Source organism: Humulus lupulus, chromosome 6, assembly GCF_963169125.1.
Source record: "Humulus lupulus chromosome 6, drHumLupu1.1, whole genome shotgun sequence".
In the NCBI taxonomy this organism is placed as follows: domain Eukaryota; kingdom Viridiplantae; phylum Streptophyta; class Magnoliopsida; order Rosales; family Cannabaceae; genus Humulus; species Humulus lupulus.
The window spans coordinates 49,251,270-49,267,627 of NC_084798.1; the positions used below are offsets into that span (position 1 = coordinate 49,251,270).

A 16,358-nucleotide genomic window follows, 5' to 3' on the forward strand; every position below is an offset into this window, starting at 1 on the left:
TTGCTACTAGTGGCCATTCGATCTGTGTTGCCTAGGAGAGTTTAAGATGTAATCATAAGGTTATGCTTGTTTTTCAAGTCACTGTGTTGTAAGGTGATTGATCCGCTAAAGTTACCTAAGTTAAGAGATGAAATTGTTGAGGTATTGTGTGAGTTGGAGAAATATCTCCCGCCGGCATTTTTTGATATAATTATCCATTTGACAGTTCACTTGGTTAGAGAACTAAGATATTGTGGTCCAGTTTATTTAAGATGGATGTATCCATTTGAGCGATATATGAAGATTCTTAAGGGGTATGTTAGGAATAGAAGTCGGCTGGAAGGATGCATCGTCGAATGCTATATTGCAGAAGAGGCAGTTGAATTTTGTTCTGAATACATGACTGGTGTACAGAAAATTGGGTTAAATGATGTTGAAAATGTTGAGATTCAGAGTCGTCGTGGTAGCGTTGTATGCACAGTAAGTCGAGATCTTCTAGATGAAGCGCATCGTCTTGTGTTGCAGAATATAAATGAAATTCAACCTTATATCGAGTGAGTTATATTCATATAATACATTAAGTTTAAGTTGTGTAATTTCGTATATTCAATTGTTTAACAGCATATTTATAATTGAAGGGAACATTTTAATTGGATAAAGACCAAATTTCCATCCAAGTCAAGGAACTCAAAATGGTTACAAGACGAACATTATCGAACTTTTAGTAGTTGGATAGAACAAAAGGTAAATTGTGTTGATTATTGAAAGTTGTCATTAATTAGTACTTAATTACAAGATGACATTTTTTGTTGTTTTTGGTATGTTGATTTGATAGGTTGTGTCAGAATTACAAAACACATCAAATAAGGTTTCAGACATTGTTAAGTGGATTTCTCGAGGACCTTCGGTTAATGTCATCAAGTTTTCATCATACATGATTAACGGTACTCTATTTAACACTAGGGAGCGCGATAACAACAGAAACACACAAAACAGTGGTGTTAGCCTTGTTGCTAAAACTGTGCAAGTCTCTAGTGCAAAAGATAAGAATCTAGTTGAATGTGATATGAATTTTTATGGAGTAGTTAATGAAATTTGGGAGTTAGATTATATCACAACTCGAGTACTTGTTTTCTTTTGTGATTGGGTGAAAAGTGACAGCGGCATAATATATGAAGATTTTGGTTTCACATCAGTTAATCTAAATCGAATTGGGCACAAATCTGATCAATTTATATTAGCTTCACAAGTGAAACAAGTATTTTATGTGAATGATCCTTCAGACAACCAATGGTCAATTGTTCTTCCAACACAAACAAGAGAATGGAACATTAAAGATGGTGATTTACATGATATACCTCTCGAAGAAGAACTTGTCACATTCACCGCAATAGAATATAATGATGAAGTTGATGATGATTGTATTTGTTTCCGTGAAAATGGTGAAGGATTGTGGGTTGATGATAATGGGTCTTGAGGTACCATTTAATAGGTTTCATATGTTTATGATATGTGAAATTCTTAGTTTCATCTTTTGATTATGAGTGTCCAAAATTGTTATAATAATGATATTTATGTTTCACAGATGGAGGCTGATCCTTTTGGTGGTAGTTCTAATGAGGGAGAGCAACGCCCTCATTCTCAGTCAGTGGAATAAGAAAATAAATATGTGAGAGGACGTACCTGGATGTCTAGAAACACCAAAAAAAGGAGTGAAGGACATCTTACTTTTGTTGAATACAATGAGTATGGTCAACTAGTGGGTGGATCTAGAAGTAATGTTTCATCACAGCTTGGATCAGTTGTTCGAGCAACTGTGTCCATCAACATTAACAGTTGGAAAGATGTTAGTGTGGTGGATAAAAATAAAATATGGGACACAATGAAGGTATATTTTTATTAATTATATTTCATTTAATGTTTTTAAAATATATATTGTTTTGATAATATGCTTCTTATTACTTTCAAACTTGCAGAAAACTTATGATTTGGACCCCAAACAAAAGCACAGATGTTGAAGGATGCGGGAAAGTACTTCCGAAATTGGAAGACTAATCTTACAAGGGTACACGTTTACGACGCTTTGAAAAAATACCCAAATGAGTTCCCGCCAGCTTTGCCATTTGGATTTGAGAATGTCATAACTCGGGATGAATGGTTAAAGTTTGTGAACTCAAGATTAACTCCCGAGTGGCAAAGAAAGAGAGAAGAGATGCAAAATTATCGAGCACTGAATAAATACAATCACAACCTCTCTAGAGGAGGCTATGTGCGTATTGAAGAGATGTTAATGGAACAAAGTGGGAAAAGTCTGACTGAACTTGATAGGGCAGACTTATGGAGCATGGGTCGTCGGAATGCAAAAGGAGAGCTCATTGGAGAGGCCTCTGAGATTCAAAAAAATATTGTAAGTGCTCATATTTAATAATGTTGATATGTCAAATTATTAGCTTATATATATAACTTTATGTGAATATTGTTTCACAGGATCATTACCGACAACTCCAAGCTGAGGGTAAATGGGCACCTGATGGCCCTGATGATGTGCTGACGAGGGCGTTGGGCACTCCTGAGCCTCGAGGACGTGTTAGGGCTGGAGGACACAGTGTGTCCTGCTTAGTATACTGGAATACTCCAACACCTACCTCAACGAAAAATAAATCAAAAGCCTCTTCTTCGAATGATGACATTAGAAAGGAATTTGAAGAAAGATTTCGAAAACAAGAAGAAGAGCATCGTCAACAAGCACAACACCTAGAAGAGCGCCTTCAGCAACAAGATGAGCTCTTGAGAAAATTATTGGCCCAACAGAGCGGGTCAGGATCTAACGTTGGAGTCCCACCAGCGCCATCATCATACTATGTGCCCGACCCACCAGTGCCACCAGCGCAGGCGTCATACTATACTCCAGACCCAGTAGTGCCTCAAGCAGAACACCACATTATTGCACTACAACCGCTTTTGCAAGAGGTAATTAAACTTTCTTGAATATTCTGAAACCAAATAAATTTCTTTACTGCTTCAACATGATTATTTGTATATAATATGTTTCTTACGCAGGGCCGAGCATGCCAATTAGCAATTGGTTCGGTTTCAAACATTGTTGCATCAGGTACACTCATTGAAAGAGAGGCAGGCAACAACTTCCAAGTTATGATTATGAGTGTTATTAAGCCAACCTGTCCTCTCCCTTTTGCATATCCTGATTTGGACATGTACACAGTTGCTCAGGCCATTGGGAAGCCAATAGCGTGGCCTAAGGATTTTGTCATTATATTTGAAGATGTAACTCATGAGGTGATGCCATATTTTTACATAATTATCTTTACAATTCTATATTTGTTTGCAATTTTTTTAATTGTTGATATAATTGTATACAGACTCCCTCTACAAGTAGGACCAAATCACAACGACCAAGAGCTCCATCAACACAACAACCTCGAGAAAGAAGACGACAACAAACTCCTCCAACACAATTGGCCCACACTCCATTGGAACAATTACAGAATATCGAATCTCATTGGGATGATGGCGAGTGTGTCAATCTAGGCATAGAGTCTGAAGTTTTTGATCAGGATATGTCTCACTATTATATATTTAAGGATGACATACTTCAGTTTGCTCGAAAGGAGAAGATTGGACAAGCAGTAGTCGTCAGCTACATGAGGTATATATCTCACAAATAAGTTTGTTCATTTAATTTTATAATTTGATTTATTCATTCATATAACAATTTTTCATATTTTTGTATTAGGTTCATTTACAGATATGTGGTACAACAAGGTCGCCAAAATAAGTTTTTATTTGTTAATCCTAATATTGTCGCCACTCAAGGGAGTTCATTCGACGATCGTGTTCAGAATTTGTTCAGACGTTGCAATGACGTAAAATCAAAAGAACAAGTTATGCTTGTCCCTTGGAACCATGGGTAAGTTTAAAAAGTTGTCATTTTTCCGACCCATATCAATAATTTCTTTGTTTAACATTTGAGCTATAATTTTGCTGTTTTTCTTATACAGTGAACATTGAATGTTGCTTATTTTGGCACCATATGCATATCATGTTTATTGTTGTGATCCGGTGAATTCAGAGCTAAATAACCGTGAGGAGATTGTATCAGTGATCGTCAGCGCTTTCAATCTTTTTTTCTCTATGAATCTTCCTGATGTCGAGATCCCTGATACTCTACGCATTAAGCAACCTCAGGTAAGTAACTTCAGCATAAATTTTTGAACATTTATAATAATTAAGTAGAATAATATGTATGCATTTTTTAAAAAGTTTCAATTTAATAATAAATTACTCATATTTTTAAATAATTAGTGTCCACACCAACCGGACAATGTGGCATGTGGATACTACTTAATGAGGATGTTGAAGGATTTGATTGAACATGCGAGTCCCGGGCATTACTTGAGAACGGTATTATTAATTAAAATTTACAAATTATTTTTGAAACTATAAATGTAATCAAATAATTAATTAATATATTTTACTTTATATTTCTTGCAGCTAACAAGCACATCATATACAGAGGCACAAATTGATGAGTTGCGACAAGAATGGGCGACATATATGTTGCCGATAATCCAAAGTTACCGACCTCGTTGATAGGTTTTTTTTTTATTTTTTAACTCTTTCTTCATACACAATGCAATATTTGTTCATTTTGAATATTTCTAACAAATATTGTATTTCTTGTATATGTCTAACAAATATATTTTTTTCTTTCAATTTAATTGATTATTAAAATAATTTCAATTTAAATTTAGATTAAAATAATATTAATTATAAATTTATTTAATATTTTTTTTTAAATGTGGGAGACTTTCAATGTCTTCCATTGGGAGAGGTGGGAGACTTCCCACCTCTCCCACTGGGAGACGTGGGAAGTGACTCACCTCTCCCAATGGGAGACGTGGGATGTCTCCTAGGGACTTCCCACGTCTCCCATTGGGAGAGGTGAGTCACTTCCCACGTCTCCCAGTGGGAGAGGTGGAAAGTCAACGTTTGACTTTTCACCTCTCCCATTGGGAGACGTGGGAAGTGAGGCACGTCTCCCAATGGGAGACGTGGGATATATACCTACAATGACCCTAGCAACAACGTCTCCCCAATTGGGAGACATTGTAGACTTCCAATGTCTCACAATTAAAGTCATAAAACCTCTATTTTGTTGTAGTGTGAGGTCGAACCTTAGAAGATAGGAGTTGTCGCCGGAGAAGAAAGCTATCACTGGAGAAGGGAGTGCCGAAGATGGAACCAATTGCAGAGAGTTACGTGCTTTTGGCGAAGGCTTTGATCGTGTTTCATGCTTGAGCAGCGGACTATTGTATTAGTAATTCACTACAACAAAATAGATGTTTTATGACTTTAATTGGGAGACATTGGAAGTCTACAATGTCTCCCACTTAGTGAGACGTTGTTGCTAGGGTCATTGTAGATATATATCCCACGTCTCCCATTGGGAGACGTGCCTCACTTCCCACGTCTCCCACTGGGAGAGGTGGAAAGTCAAACGTTGACTTTCCACCTCTCCCATTGGGAGACGTGGGAAGTGACTCACCTCTCCCAATGGGAGACGTGGGAAGTCCCTAGGAGACATCCCACATCTCCCATTGGGAGAGGTGAGTCACTTCCCACGTCTCCCAATGGGAGAGGTGGAAAGTCAACATTTGACTTTCCACCTCTCCCGTTGGGAGACGTGGGAAGTGACTCACCTCTCCCAATGGGAGACGTGGGATGTCTCCCACATTTAAAAAAAATAATTAAATAAATTTATAATTAATATTATTTTAATTTGATTTAATAATTAATTTAAATTGAAATAATATTAATTTAAATTGAAATTATTTTAATCTAAATTGAAATTAATTTAATAATTAATTAAATTGAAATAATATTAATTTAAATTGAAATTATTTTAATCTAAATTTAAATTAATTAAATTGAAATAATATTAATTTAAATTGAAAGAAAAAAAAATATTTGTTAGATATATACAAGAAATACAATATTTGTTAGAAATATTCAAAATGAACAAATATTGCATTGTGTATGAAGAAAGAGTTAAAAAATTAAAAAAAAAACCTATCAACGAGGTCGGTAACTTTGGATTATCGGCAACATATATGTCGCCCATTCTTGTCGCAACTCATCAATTTGTGCCTCTGTATATGATGTGCTTGTTAGCTGCAAGAAATATAAAGTAAAATATATTAATTAATTATTTGATTACATTTATAGTTTCAAAAATAATTTGTAAATTTTAATTAATAATATCGTTCTCAAGTAATGCCCGAGACTCGCATGTTCAATCAAGTAATGCCCGTTCTCAACTAATCGTTTATTATCCTAAATAATATCGGGCAGCATTTCCCCTATAATAGTGACCTAACCATCTGCATGTGAATAGCAAAACAAACAATTCAAACAACATACAATAAGTTTCTTCCTTATAGAATGCCTATATAAAATTAATTGTTTATTATCCTAGATAAAATCGGGCAGCATTTCCCCTATAATAGTGACCTAACCATCTACATGTGAATAGCAAAACAAACAATTCAAACAACATACAATAAGTTTCTTCCTTATAGCTCCGCAGCACACAGTCAAATTTCTCAGAACCTACTTCACTAATACACACAAGTTCTCAACCTTCCGTTATCACCGCAGCACACAATTTTAATCTCAGAACTTACTTCACTATGGATGAATATTTAAGATATTCAAACTCTTCTAACATTTGTTTAATAATATTAAAAGTAGAAGTAAGAGAATATATATTTATCTCTTGCAATTAATAATTCAAAAGCTAGCAAAATTACTTCAAGTAGTAATCGAATTCGGTATTAAATCCACAAACCAATATAAATAAATTAATAAATAATAAATAAAATATCACTAAATATCTAGCAATATATAACTTATTATTATAATTTTAGAAACTTAATTACCTCAAATGTGTGATTGATAGATATAGAAGTTTTGATGCAAAGTACTCTCTAAAATCTCACCACCAAAATCACAACCTACGAAATTAAATTAATTAATATGTTAAACATTACTAAACAAATATCACTAAATTCCTAATAAGTAATTGATTGGTAAACAAATAAAAAAAAACTCCAATGAGCCACTAATTATAACCTAAACAAAAAATCAATAAAAAATTCCATAACCTAAAATCTCAATAATCAACAAAAACATAAATTTTTTCATATATTTATATTTTTAAAATTATTTAATAAATTTATTTTAACATAATAACTATATATATATATATAACAAAATAGTTAGAATTTAAAAAAAAAAGAAGTTTAAATATACATACAAAAATATATCTAAATTTCGAAATAAATAATGATAAAAATTAAAAAAAATCATGAACATATATATTATAATGAAATATATACAATGTGATAGGTTAAATTAAAAAAAAACTATGAAATCTTAAATCTATAAAAAAACCTCCATGGAAAAACAAATAAATCTAACAATGTATAGAAAAAAATGCATAAAAATGTAAAACTAACACAAAATCATGTATATTACTCATCCTAATGCTAAACCTATGATTTTTTATCAAAATAATTAACTAAAATTCATAAAAATTAAAAAAAACTAACCTTGAAAACCCTAAAATCGCAGCCCCTTTCGTGCTCTCTGTTTGGTGTGCTCTCTCTGTTTGGTGTTATGAGGAAGAAGAAGACCCAAAATTCATTAAATGGCCAGGGGGACATCCAATGTCTCCCACTGGGAGACGTGGGACACGTGGCACGTCTCCCACTGGGAGACATTGAATGTATAGAGGGGTACATCCAACGTCTCCCACTGGGAGACGTGCCACGTCTCCCACGTCTCCCAGTGGGAGACGTTGGATGTACCCCTCTATACATTCAATGTCTCCCAGTGGGAGACGTGCCACGTGTCCCACGTCTCCCAGTGGGAGACATTAGATGTCCCCCTGGCCACTTCTCAACCTATTTCCAACGTCTTCCACCATTTTTAATGTCTTCCAATTGTAGTCATTAATAAAAACTTTCAATGTCTTACACCATTAGACATTTAAAACCCCTGATAAGTTTTAATGTCTTACACCAATGATGTAAGACATTGTAGGGAGTCATTGTATATCAAATTTGTTGTAGTGATTACATTTGTGCCCCTGATTGTGCGTTGTGTTTTTGTTTAAATTTCAATTGGCCTATGTAGTTAGTTTTCCCATAAGCTAAGTTTTTCTTAATTAAAATTTTCCATACATATTATAAGAAGATTAATTCTCATATTTTTGCACAAAGATGGCTAAAAAGCCATATTTTTTAAAAATCCCCAATAATAAAAAGGAAATTTTATTCTTAGTATCAAAATAAAATAAATAGAGATCGAAGAATATTTCAAATAATAAAAAATACAAAAAACAACTAATTCCCATAATAACAGCCAAATGACACGGATCTCACAATATATTCGTTCATACATTATTACAGTGGAAAAAGATTTAAAAATATTTAATTGCTTAGCAGTGACTAAAACCTAACACATGTATTAATTAACTGTTTTATAACGGTATAATTATAATCTTATTTTCTCTTATTAACCATAACTACTACAAGTGCAAATCTGATTTTCTCATCCCCATTTTCCTTAATTATTCTCTTATTCTGGTTCTTTATCACATTTATTTATGTCTTGGTATACTTAGACTGAACCAATTCAAATTTTTTCTTTTCTTTTCCTCCAAACAGATTATGTGAAAGAAAATTGTAGAAACTTTGGTATCTAAGAACTGAGATAATTCCTTTCTTTGTTTATAAAGGTCCAATGGGTGTGGCGATCTTGATTTTGATCATCTTTTCTCTCATCGGCTCCTTTTCTTCACCTTCTTGTAAGTATATCGTTTCCTTTTCATGAATTATTTATATATATACTTGAATTATTATTTTAATTTTATTTTAAAATTGATTATATTGCAGATGCGTATGATCCACTTGATCCTTATGGTAATGTAACAATCACATGGGATTTTATTCTTCAAAATGGCAATACCTATGACGTGAGTTTTATTTTATTAATTTTTCGTTTCCATTGACAAAAAAAAATACTCAATTAACTAATCACTTTCTCGATCGGTTCTGATAACTATATTGTAAGCTGTTTAATTATTATATATTGAAGAATATAATATTTAGTAGTGTTGGAAAAATTGTTTCAACTCTAACAACACCATGATTGAAACAAATATAGAAGAGGAATGTTTCCACTCTAACAAGTTAACAACACCATGAGTGAAAGCAGACAAACACAAAAACAACACATTAAACATATATATACTCGAACATAATGGCTGGCCGATACAAATATTGGGCCCTTTATTTTTATAAATTTTAATGATTTTTTCATCAATCTATTGTAATTTCAGAATTATTACAATATTAATATATACTTAGCTCAGCGTAATATATTGTCTACATCGATAGGATGAGACTTATTATTAATGTATAAAATACAAATTAGAGCCCATATACCTAGAAACTCTAGTGATCCTGACTCGAGTCTCTTTTCTCACTCTCTAAGACACCCCTCAAAATCCTCTCATCTTTCTCCTCACACATCACCAATATTCCAAATATGTTTCATTGCCAATAGGACTCATCTTATACAAATTAATAGTTACTCAAACTCGTTCAAACTTATGTGATAACTTATAAAACAAAAATAAAAAACTAATGATAGAATTAGCCAAAATAGGAAAGCAATTTGAGTCAATACCCAACAATCTCCACCTTCCACCATCTTCATGCTTGTTGGAGCCTTGATAAATCTACTCAGAGTGCTCTACCTACAACAAATTAATGTCTTCTCTTGTGTGTTTTCTCATCAATTTTATTCATCTTCATTTTACATCAAGATATCATGTAACCCTAGAATTCCTCATCGGGCTACCATGCAATATTATTGACACCTTCATAGAGAGTGAAAACCATAACGTTACCATATAACTACAAAATAACAATTGTATTATTATCATATAACCATGCATTTTACTCTTTTCACTATTAATCACTCTATCGAGCACTTGACCAGAAATAATTCTACAATATAACCAAAGAGAACATAATCTATTGCGTACTATGAATGCACATGAAACCACTCGAGAATAATCCACTTACACGTACGCCCCATCTCCATCATATATAAATATATATATATATATATATATATACATACTAGGTAGAAGTAAGCTGTAATGTACGTTTGCTTAATTTTAAAATTATAAACATTATTTATAATTTTAATAAAAATTGATTGATTGTTTATTTTTTTTAAATATATATATATATACTAGATACAAGCAATGTTCAATATGCATTTTTGCTTAGTTTTATTTATAGAATTTATTAATGATTTTTATTAAATTTATATTAATGTCATATAAATTTTGAAATAAATATCCTATTTTAATGAAATAATTTATTTATTTCTGTTTAAGTTTATGTTTGTTTTAGTTTTTAAATTTAGGAGTGACAACAAGAGATTATATATTATATGTTTAATGTAATATTAAATATTATACATGAATTTTAAATTTAAGTTTATTGCTAGTTTTTTAAAAAAAATTAATTTTTTGCTAATTCACAGTAGATTATGTTACATGTTTAATATGATATTATTCTAATAAGTAGGTTTAAGTTTAATTAAATTTTATTTAAGTTATAAAAAATTTATTATTTTTAAATAATGATCATTGTAAAATATTTCAAAAATATCATATTTTAATTTGTTTAATTATTTATTATTTTAAAATAATTATTATGGTAAAATATCTTTAAAATATCATATTTTAATTTGTTTAATTATTTATTATTTTAAAATAATTATTATTGTAAAATATCTCAAAAATATCCTATTTTAATTTTTTTAATTATTTATTTTGTGTTATTTAAGTTTAAGTATTTACAAACTACCGTTAAATATAAGAATATTTTGTTAAATATAAGAATATTCCGTTGAAGTTAACATTAAAAAAATAAAAAACTGTTAAAATTAAGAATTTCCGTTATCTACACACTTATTATATAAAAGAGAAAATAGAATGAATTATAGTTCTATAGTATATATATAAATATGTATATCAATAATCTCTACATATATGATATCTAAATACAACATTGACAGATATATATATATATATATTTACATAGTTACATGACATATATATAAAATACAATAATCTTTAAAAAGAAATTAATAATAGAAAAAGTCATAGTGTAGATAGTAGTATATACACATCAACTATTTTTAGTTTTTAATATATTACGCAATGTCCTTTGGTGAATTTAATGAAGAAAAAGAGCTTCAATCACTTGATAAAAAATAAACTATCACACAAATTTATAAGATAAAAAAATGATATGTATGTTTTTACTATTTTTAAATAAATATGATTTAATTATTTAAAATATCTTTAAAATATCACATTTTAATTAATTTATTTTATTTTATTTTTTTAATTTTATGTTTGTTCTAGTTTTTGAATTTGACAGTGACAACAAAATGTTATATATTATATGTTTATATAATATTAAGTTTAATTAAAAAAAATTAAGTTATAAAATGTATAGTTTTATTATTTTTAAATAATTATCATTATAAAATATCTTAAAAACATCATATTTTAATTTGTTTAATTATTTATTTATTTAAGTTTAAGTCATGTTATTTACAATCTACTGTTAAATATAAGAATATTTAGTTAAAGTTAATAGAAAAAAATAAAAAACCATTAAAACCAAGATTTCCTTTATCTAGACACTTTTTATATAGAAGAGATATTTATACCAACATCACTATATCAGCTTAGATTTCTTCGATTGACCTACTAATATTAGAATATTCACCATAAGCTTTGTTATATATATGATATTTACCTGAAACCCTTGTTGAGAAAAAGCATATTCCCACTCCAAGTACAACACCAAGAACAAACTTAAACACCATACATAAGGCACACAACGCTACTAGAAAAATGAAATTTCATGTCAAATAAAAATGATGAGTAATTAACCTCATTATATCGGTTATAATAAAAGAATTATGTCATTTAATTGAAATGAATTGGCTAATTTAGGCTAATTTGATGACAAGTAGTTTTTATTGTCCTTCTAAAATCAAATAGAAATATTCTTTTGTGAATCCTCAAATAACAAGAATTTTTTTTTCAGATAACAGTATCAATTAGAAACAACCAATTATACCGCCACGTGGAGAGGCCAGGTTGGAGAGTTGGTTGGGAATGGAAAGGTGAGGAGATAATATGGAACATGTGGGGAGCTGAAGCAAGAGAGCAAGGGAATTGTGCCAAGTTCAGTGGTGGACAACTTCCTCATTGTTGTGGTAAGAAGCCAGAAATTGTGGATCTCATGCCTGGATCGCCTTACAATCTCCAAGTTTCCAATTGTTGTAGAGGAGGATACTTGGGTTCATTCATTCAAGATCCCACAAACCATTTATCTTCTTTCAGAATGATTGTTGGAGCTACTAATAATGGCATAAATATGCCTGAAAACTTCACTCTTGGTCTCCCTGGCTACACTTGTGGAAACCCTTTTCAAGTCTCTCCTACTAGGTTTTCCCAAGATGGTGGTCGACGATACACACAAGCTCTTGGTATGTATACAATCTCTTTCATTTTTCAACTCTAAACATCTTATGAAATTACCTCTCCGGAGGGGCTCCTTATTTTTTAGCCAAGAAGTATTTAGAGAGTCATTTTTATTCATCTCGCTCCAATCGCATGTCCAATATGTAATTAAAATAATTATAAAGTTACTTTTCATTATAATATTATAAAATCATTAGGAAAAAGAAAAAAAAAAGAAGCTTCCCCTACATTTGGTTTGAGTATTTCCAAGCTCCTCTCTGAAATAGTTTTTTTAGCTATGATAGAGAGTGAAATCTAAAAAAAAAAAGCACTCCAATCACTCTCTTCCCTGTATTCATTCTACAAAATAGAGACATAAAGGAACTAGCTCGATGTAAAGACCTTTTATTATAATAATATAAAAAAAAATTAAAAATAAAAAATAAAAAGCTCTCCACATCTGGTTAGAGCATTTTCAAGAGGCTTTTCAAAATAGTTTTTAGACAATGATATTGACAAAAATGACTCTTTAAAACAACTTTTAAGTCACTTTTAAAAAAAGTTAGAGATTGTTTTTTAGCTCATTAGTCACTCTCTATTGGAGAGTTAATTTGAAAAGTAGTTGGAGTATAGTTATTTCAAGGGATCTCTCTAAAATAGCTAACCTCAGAGCCCATGGATTTGGTATTAGAGCACTTTCATCAGATGCTTTACTTTATTCTTTAAAATATTTTACCAAAATATTAGTTTTTTTTGTTATTTTACCTTTAATTTTAACGTTACATCATACATTAACTTCTTTATTTTTTTATATCAATTTATATTATTATTTATTGTAATTTTTGTTATTCATTTAAAAAATATATTTTACTATCAATATCAATAGTATTTCTACATATTTTAATGTTATCATATAAATATATCTTATTTTTAAATTAATCAAAATTATTCATATATCTTTTCTAGTTATTAATATTATACAAATTATAAATGATTTAAATATATTATTATATATAAAATATATGTTATTTGTGGTGGAATAAATATTTAAAGATTTTCATTTTTGCAAGTAGAGAAAGAATATATATATATATATATATGTATGTATATATAGCAGTAGGGGGATAGAAAGTGCCCCTACGAGATCATTGTTTATTTATGGTATTTGGAAAAATTATAACTAAGTTGTCTTCTTTTGACATTGTATATTATAGTTATAGCAGACATCCCACTAATTTTCAGAAAAATCCAAATAATTTACAATGTCCAAATAGTTTGTTTTCCACGCGTATAAAATTTTTTAGTTACATGTGTACAATTAACTATTTGAACTCTGATTTGGGTACTATAAATTATTTGGAATTTCTCGAAAATTTGTTGGATGTCTGCTATAACTATAATTTACGCATTCATGAAAAAAAATTAATTATAATTTTTCCAAATGCCAAAAATAAAAAACGCTCCTATGACATTTTCTATGCACCTACCACTATATTATAAAAAAAAAAAAGAGAGAAAAAAATAATATAATATTTTTTAGTATATAAATAGTAGGAGGTAAAAATTTTGTATTTTAAAACATCTGGTTTGCTTTAGGTTTTGAGCTATATTTAATATTTTTAGCTATTATAGCTCATTATCAATGCTCTTAGTAGAATTATTGTGCCAATTTTACACATGCCACTATCTTGTCAAAATATAACTTAAATATTTCTATTTCGATGGTCATGTAGGAGTGTTTTTAAAGCCAACACTGATACGACATGTCTATGTAATGTCACAAACACTTTATAACTAAAGTTGTAATCATATATGAATCGAGTCGATTAATTAATGTGCATCAGCTGATACAAAATATATGTGCATGTTTAGGGATGCATTTGATTAGGCTTAACAAACTTGATTAATATTAACTATAATAGTATATAATTTATGAAATAATTTTAAATTTTAATAATATAAATTTTCAAATTAAATTTATATGTAAAAATAATAACAAGAGTTATATATATTAGCTATAAGATGTTCAACAAAATATTGTATTTTTCTAAATTAATACTATAAAATTTTTACAAAAGTTAAAATAAAATGTTAAACAAAATATTGTATTTTTCAAAAAAATACAATAAGTTACAAAAGTAATAAATTTATATTAAAAAAAATCAAAATTAATACCAAACAATACTATTTGTATATTATATATATATAATTGGATGTTTATGAATGTTAAACACAATTGGCATGTTTTATGACAATATTATCATGTTTTACAATTCAATTAGAAAACTCCCTCAACTCTTGAATTACCAAGAAAACAAATAACATTTTATTAAAAATAAAGACTTCATCCACAAATATTCATCATATTTAATTGAGTATCTCAAACGAAATATAAAGATCAAAATATTTTATTCAAATTAAACTAGTCAAAGAAACAACATTGAATCAGGAACAAAAATGGTTAAATACATTGCAAATTAGGGTACATGTCCATCACAAATTTTTAGTCAATGTCCTTTGTTGATTCAACAAATATCATCAAGAACTTGATATAGACTTACATTTTATTTCTTCCTCACATCATTAGCATACATAGATACGAATTTAGATGAGATGTTATAATTTCATTGCTTGGTCTTTTCACTTACTTTTAAGATTCTTGGACTATTTAATTTGATATATTATCACAACTTTTAGAGCTTAGAGTCTCCACTATTTGTATGGTGAAAGCATGGTCACCCGCAACAATGGCATACCCTTACCGATACCAATGACATATATGACATTGCTTATTGTTGATGTCAAAAAATTGTCTTTCTATTTCTTGAAGTGTTCCTTCTCGAAAATTCAACTTAACAATCTTCTTTGATCAAGTTCTTGAATCTTCGATGACTGCTATGTTGCATGAGGTTTCATGCAAGAAGGACACTCTAATACTTAAGTCAGTTCAAGTTCATAAATGAATTCAATCATCAACTATTTATAGACAAAATATGAAGTAAAGAATCATAAGGAAAATCTCCCTGCGATTGGCGGACCAACTAATTTTCCCGTCTAAATGCCTTCTTGCATTTCTCTTATGCAGAAGCTAATCAGAGGACCCCCCCCCCCCCTTCTGATCTCCAGCTTCTGTAATTGTTCCGCCTCCTACACCATGAAACGATGTGTTTCATTTATCCGGTAAAAGGAAACAATTCGTGTCGAATATTTTGGGCCCAAAAATTGCCCCTCGGCCCGTGGCTTGAAAATTGAAAATAAAACATAAATTTTTAACTCATGGGTTGACTCTTTGATTAACACATATTTTCGACTGAAATTCAAATTTGGGGCATTTAATGGTTAACTAATCATCGCTTAGCTTGGCATGCATCACTTCAAACTTGATTGGCCAGTCAGATTTTGTCGTGCTCTCACGAATGGTTCACTACCTTTGCACAAAACTGAAAAGGATTCTCCAAACTCATCTCACTTTACTCTTCATTTTGCCCTAAGAATTTCTTAGAGAAAATTTCAAACGTCGACATTTCTTTGCTTAATTAAAAAATGTCTTCCAAAACGCCCTCCGTTACAATCAACATGAAAAGATACCAATCCATGTTCAAGCACCTTCGTACCACCTGCGACATCCCTGACAATGTTTCAATTCGCATGCTTTTTTATGAACATATTAGAGAATGGCGATACAAAGATGTAGTGAAGCCAGGGGAAATTGTGCTCAACTCCAAACACATTG

The 16,358-nt window shown here is 30.3% G+C and overlaps 1 protein-coding gene across 1 annotated transcript in view; it reads left to right on the top strand.

Moving 5' to 3' along the window:
• The first annotated feature begins 8,805 nt into the window (after window positions 1–8,805).
• The window catches only part of LOC133785059 (COBRA-like protein 6), a 34,867-nt gene continuing 27,314 nt past the window's right edge, over window positions 8,806–16,358 (top strand). Inside the window, exons 1-3 of the mRNA XM_062224322.1 lie at window positions 8,806–8,869; window positions 8,958–9,037; window positions 12,207–12,651. Coding sequence (XP_062080306.1) covers window positions 8,806–8,869; window positions 8,958–9,037; window positions 12,207–12,651 — 589 coding nt within the window. The remainder of the gene's footprint in view (window positions 8,870–8,957; window positions 9,038–12,206; window positions 12,652–16,358) is intronic.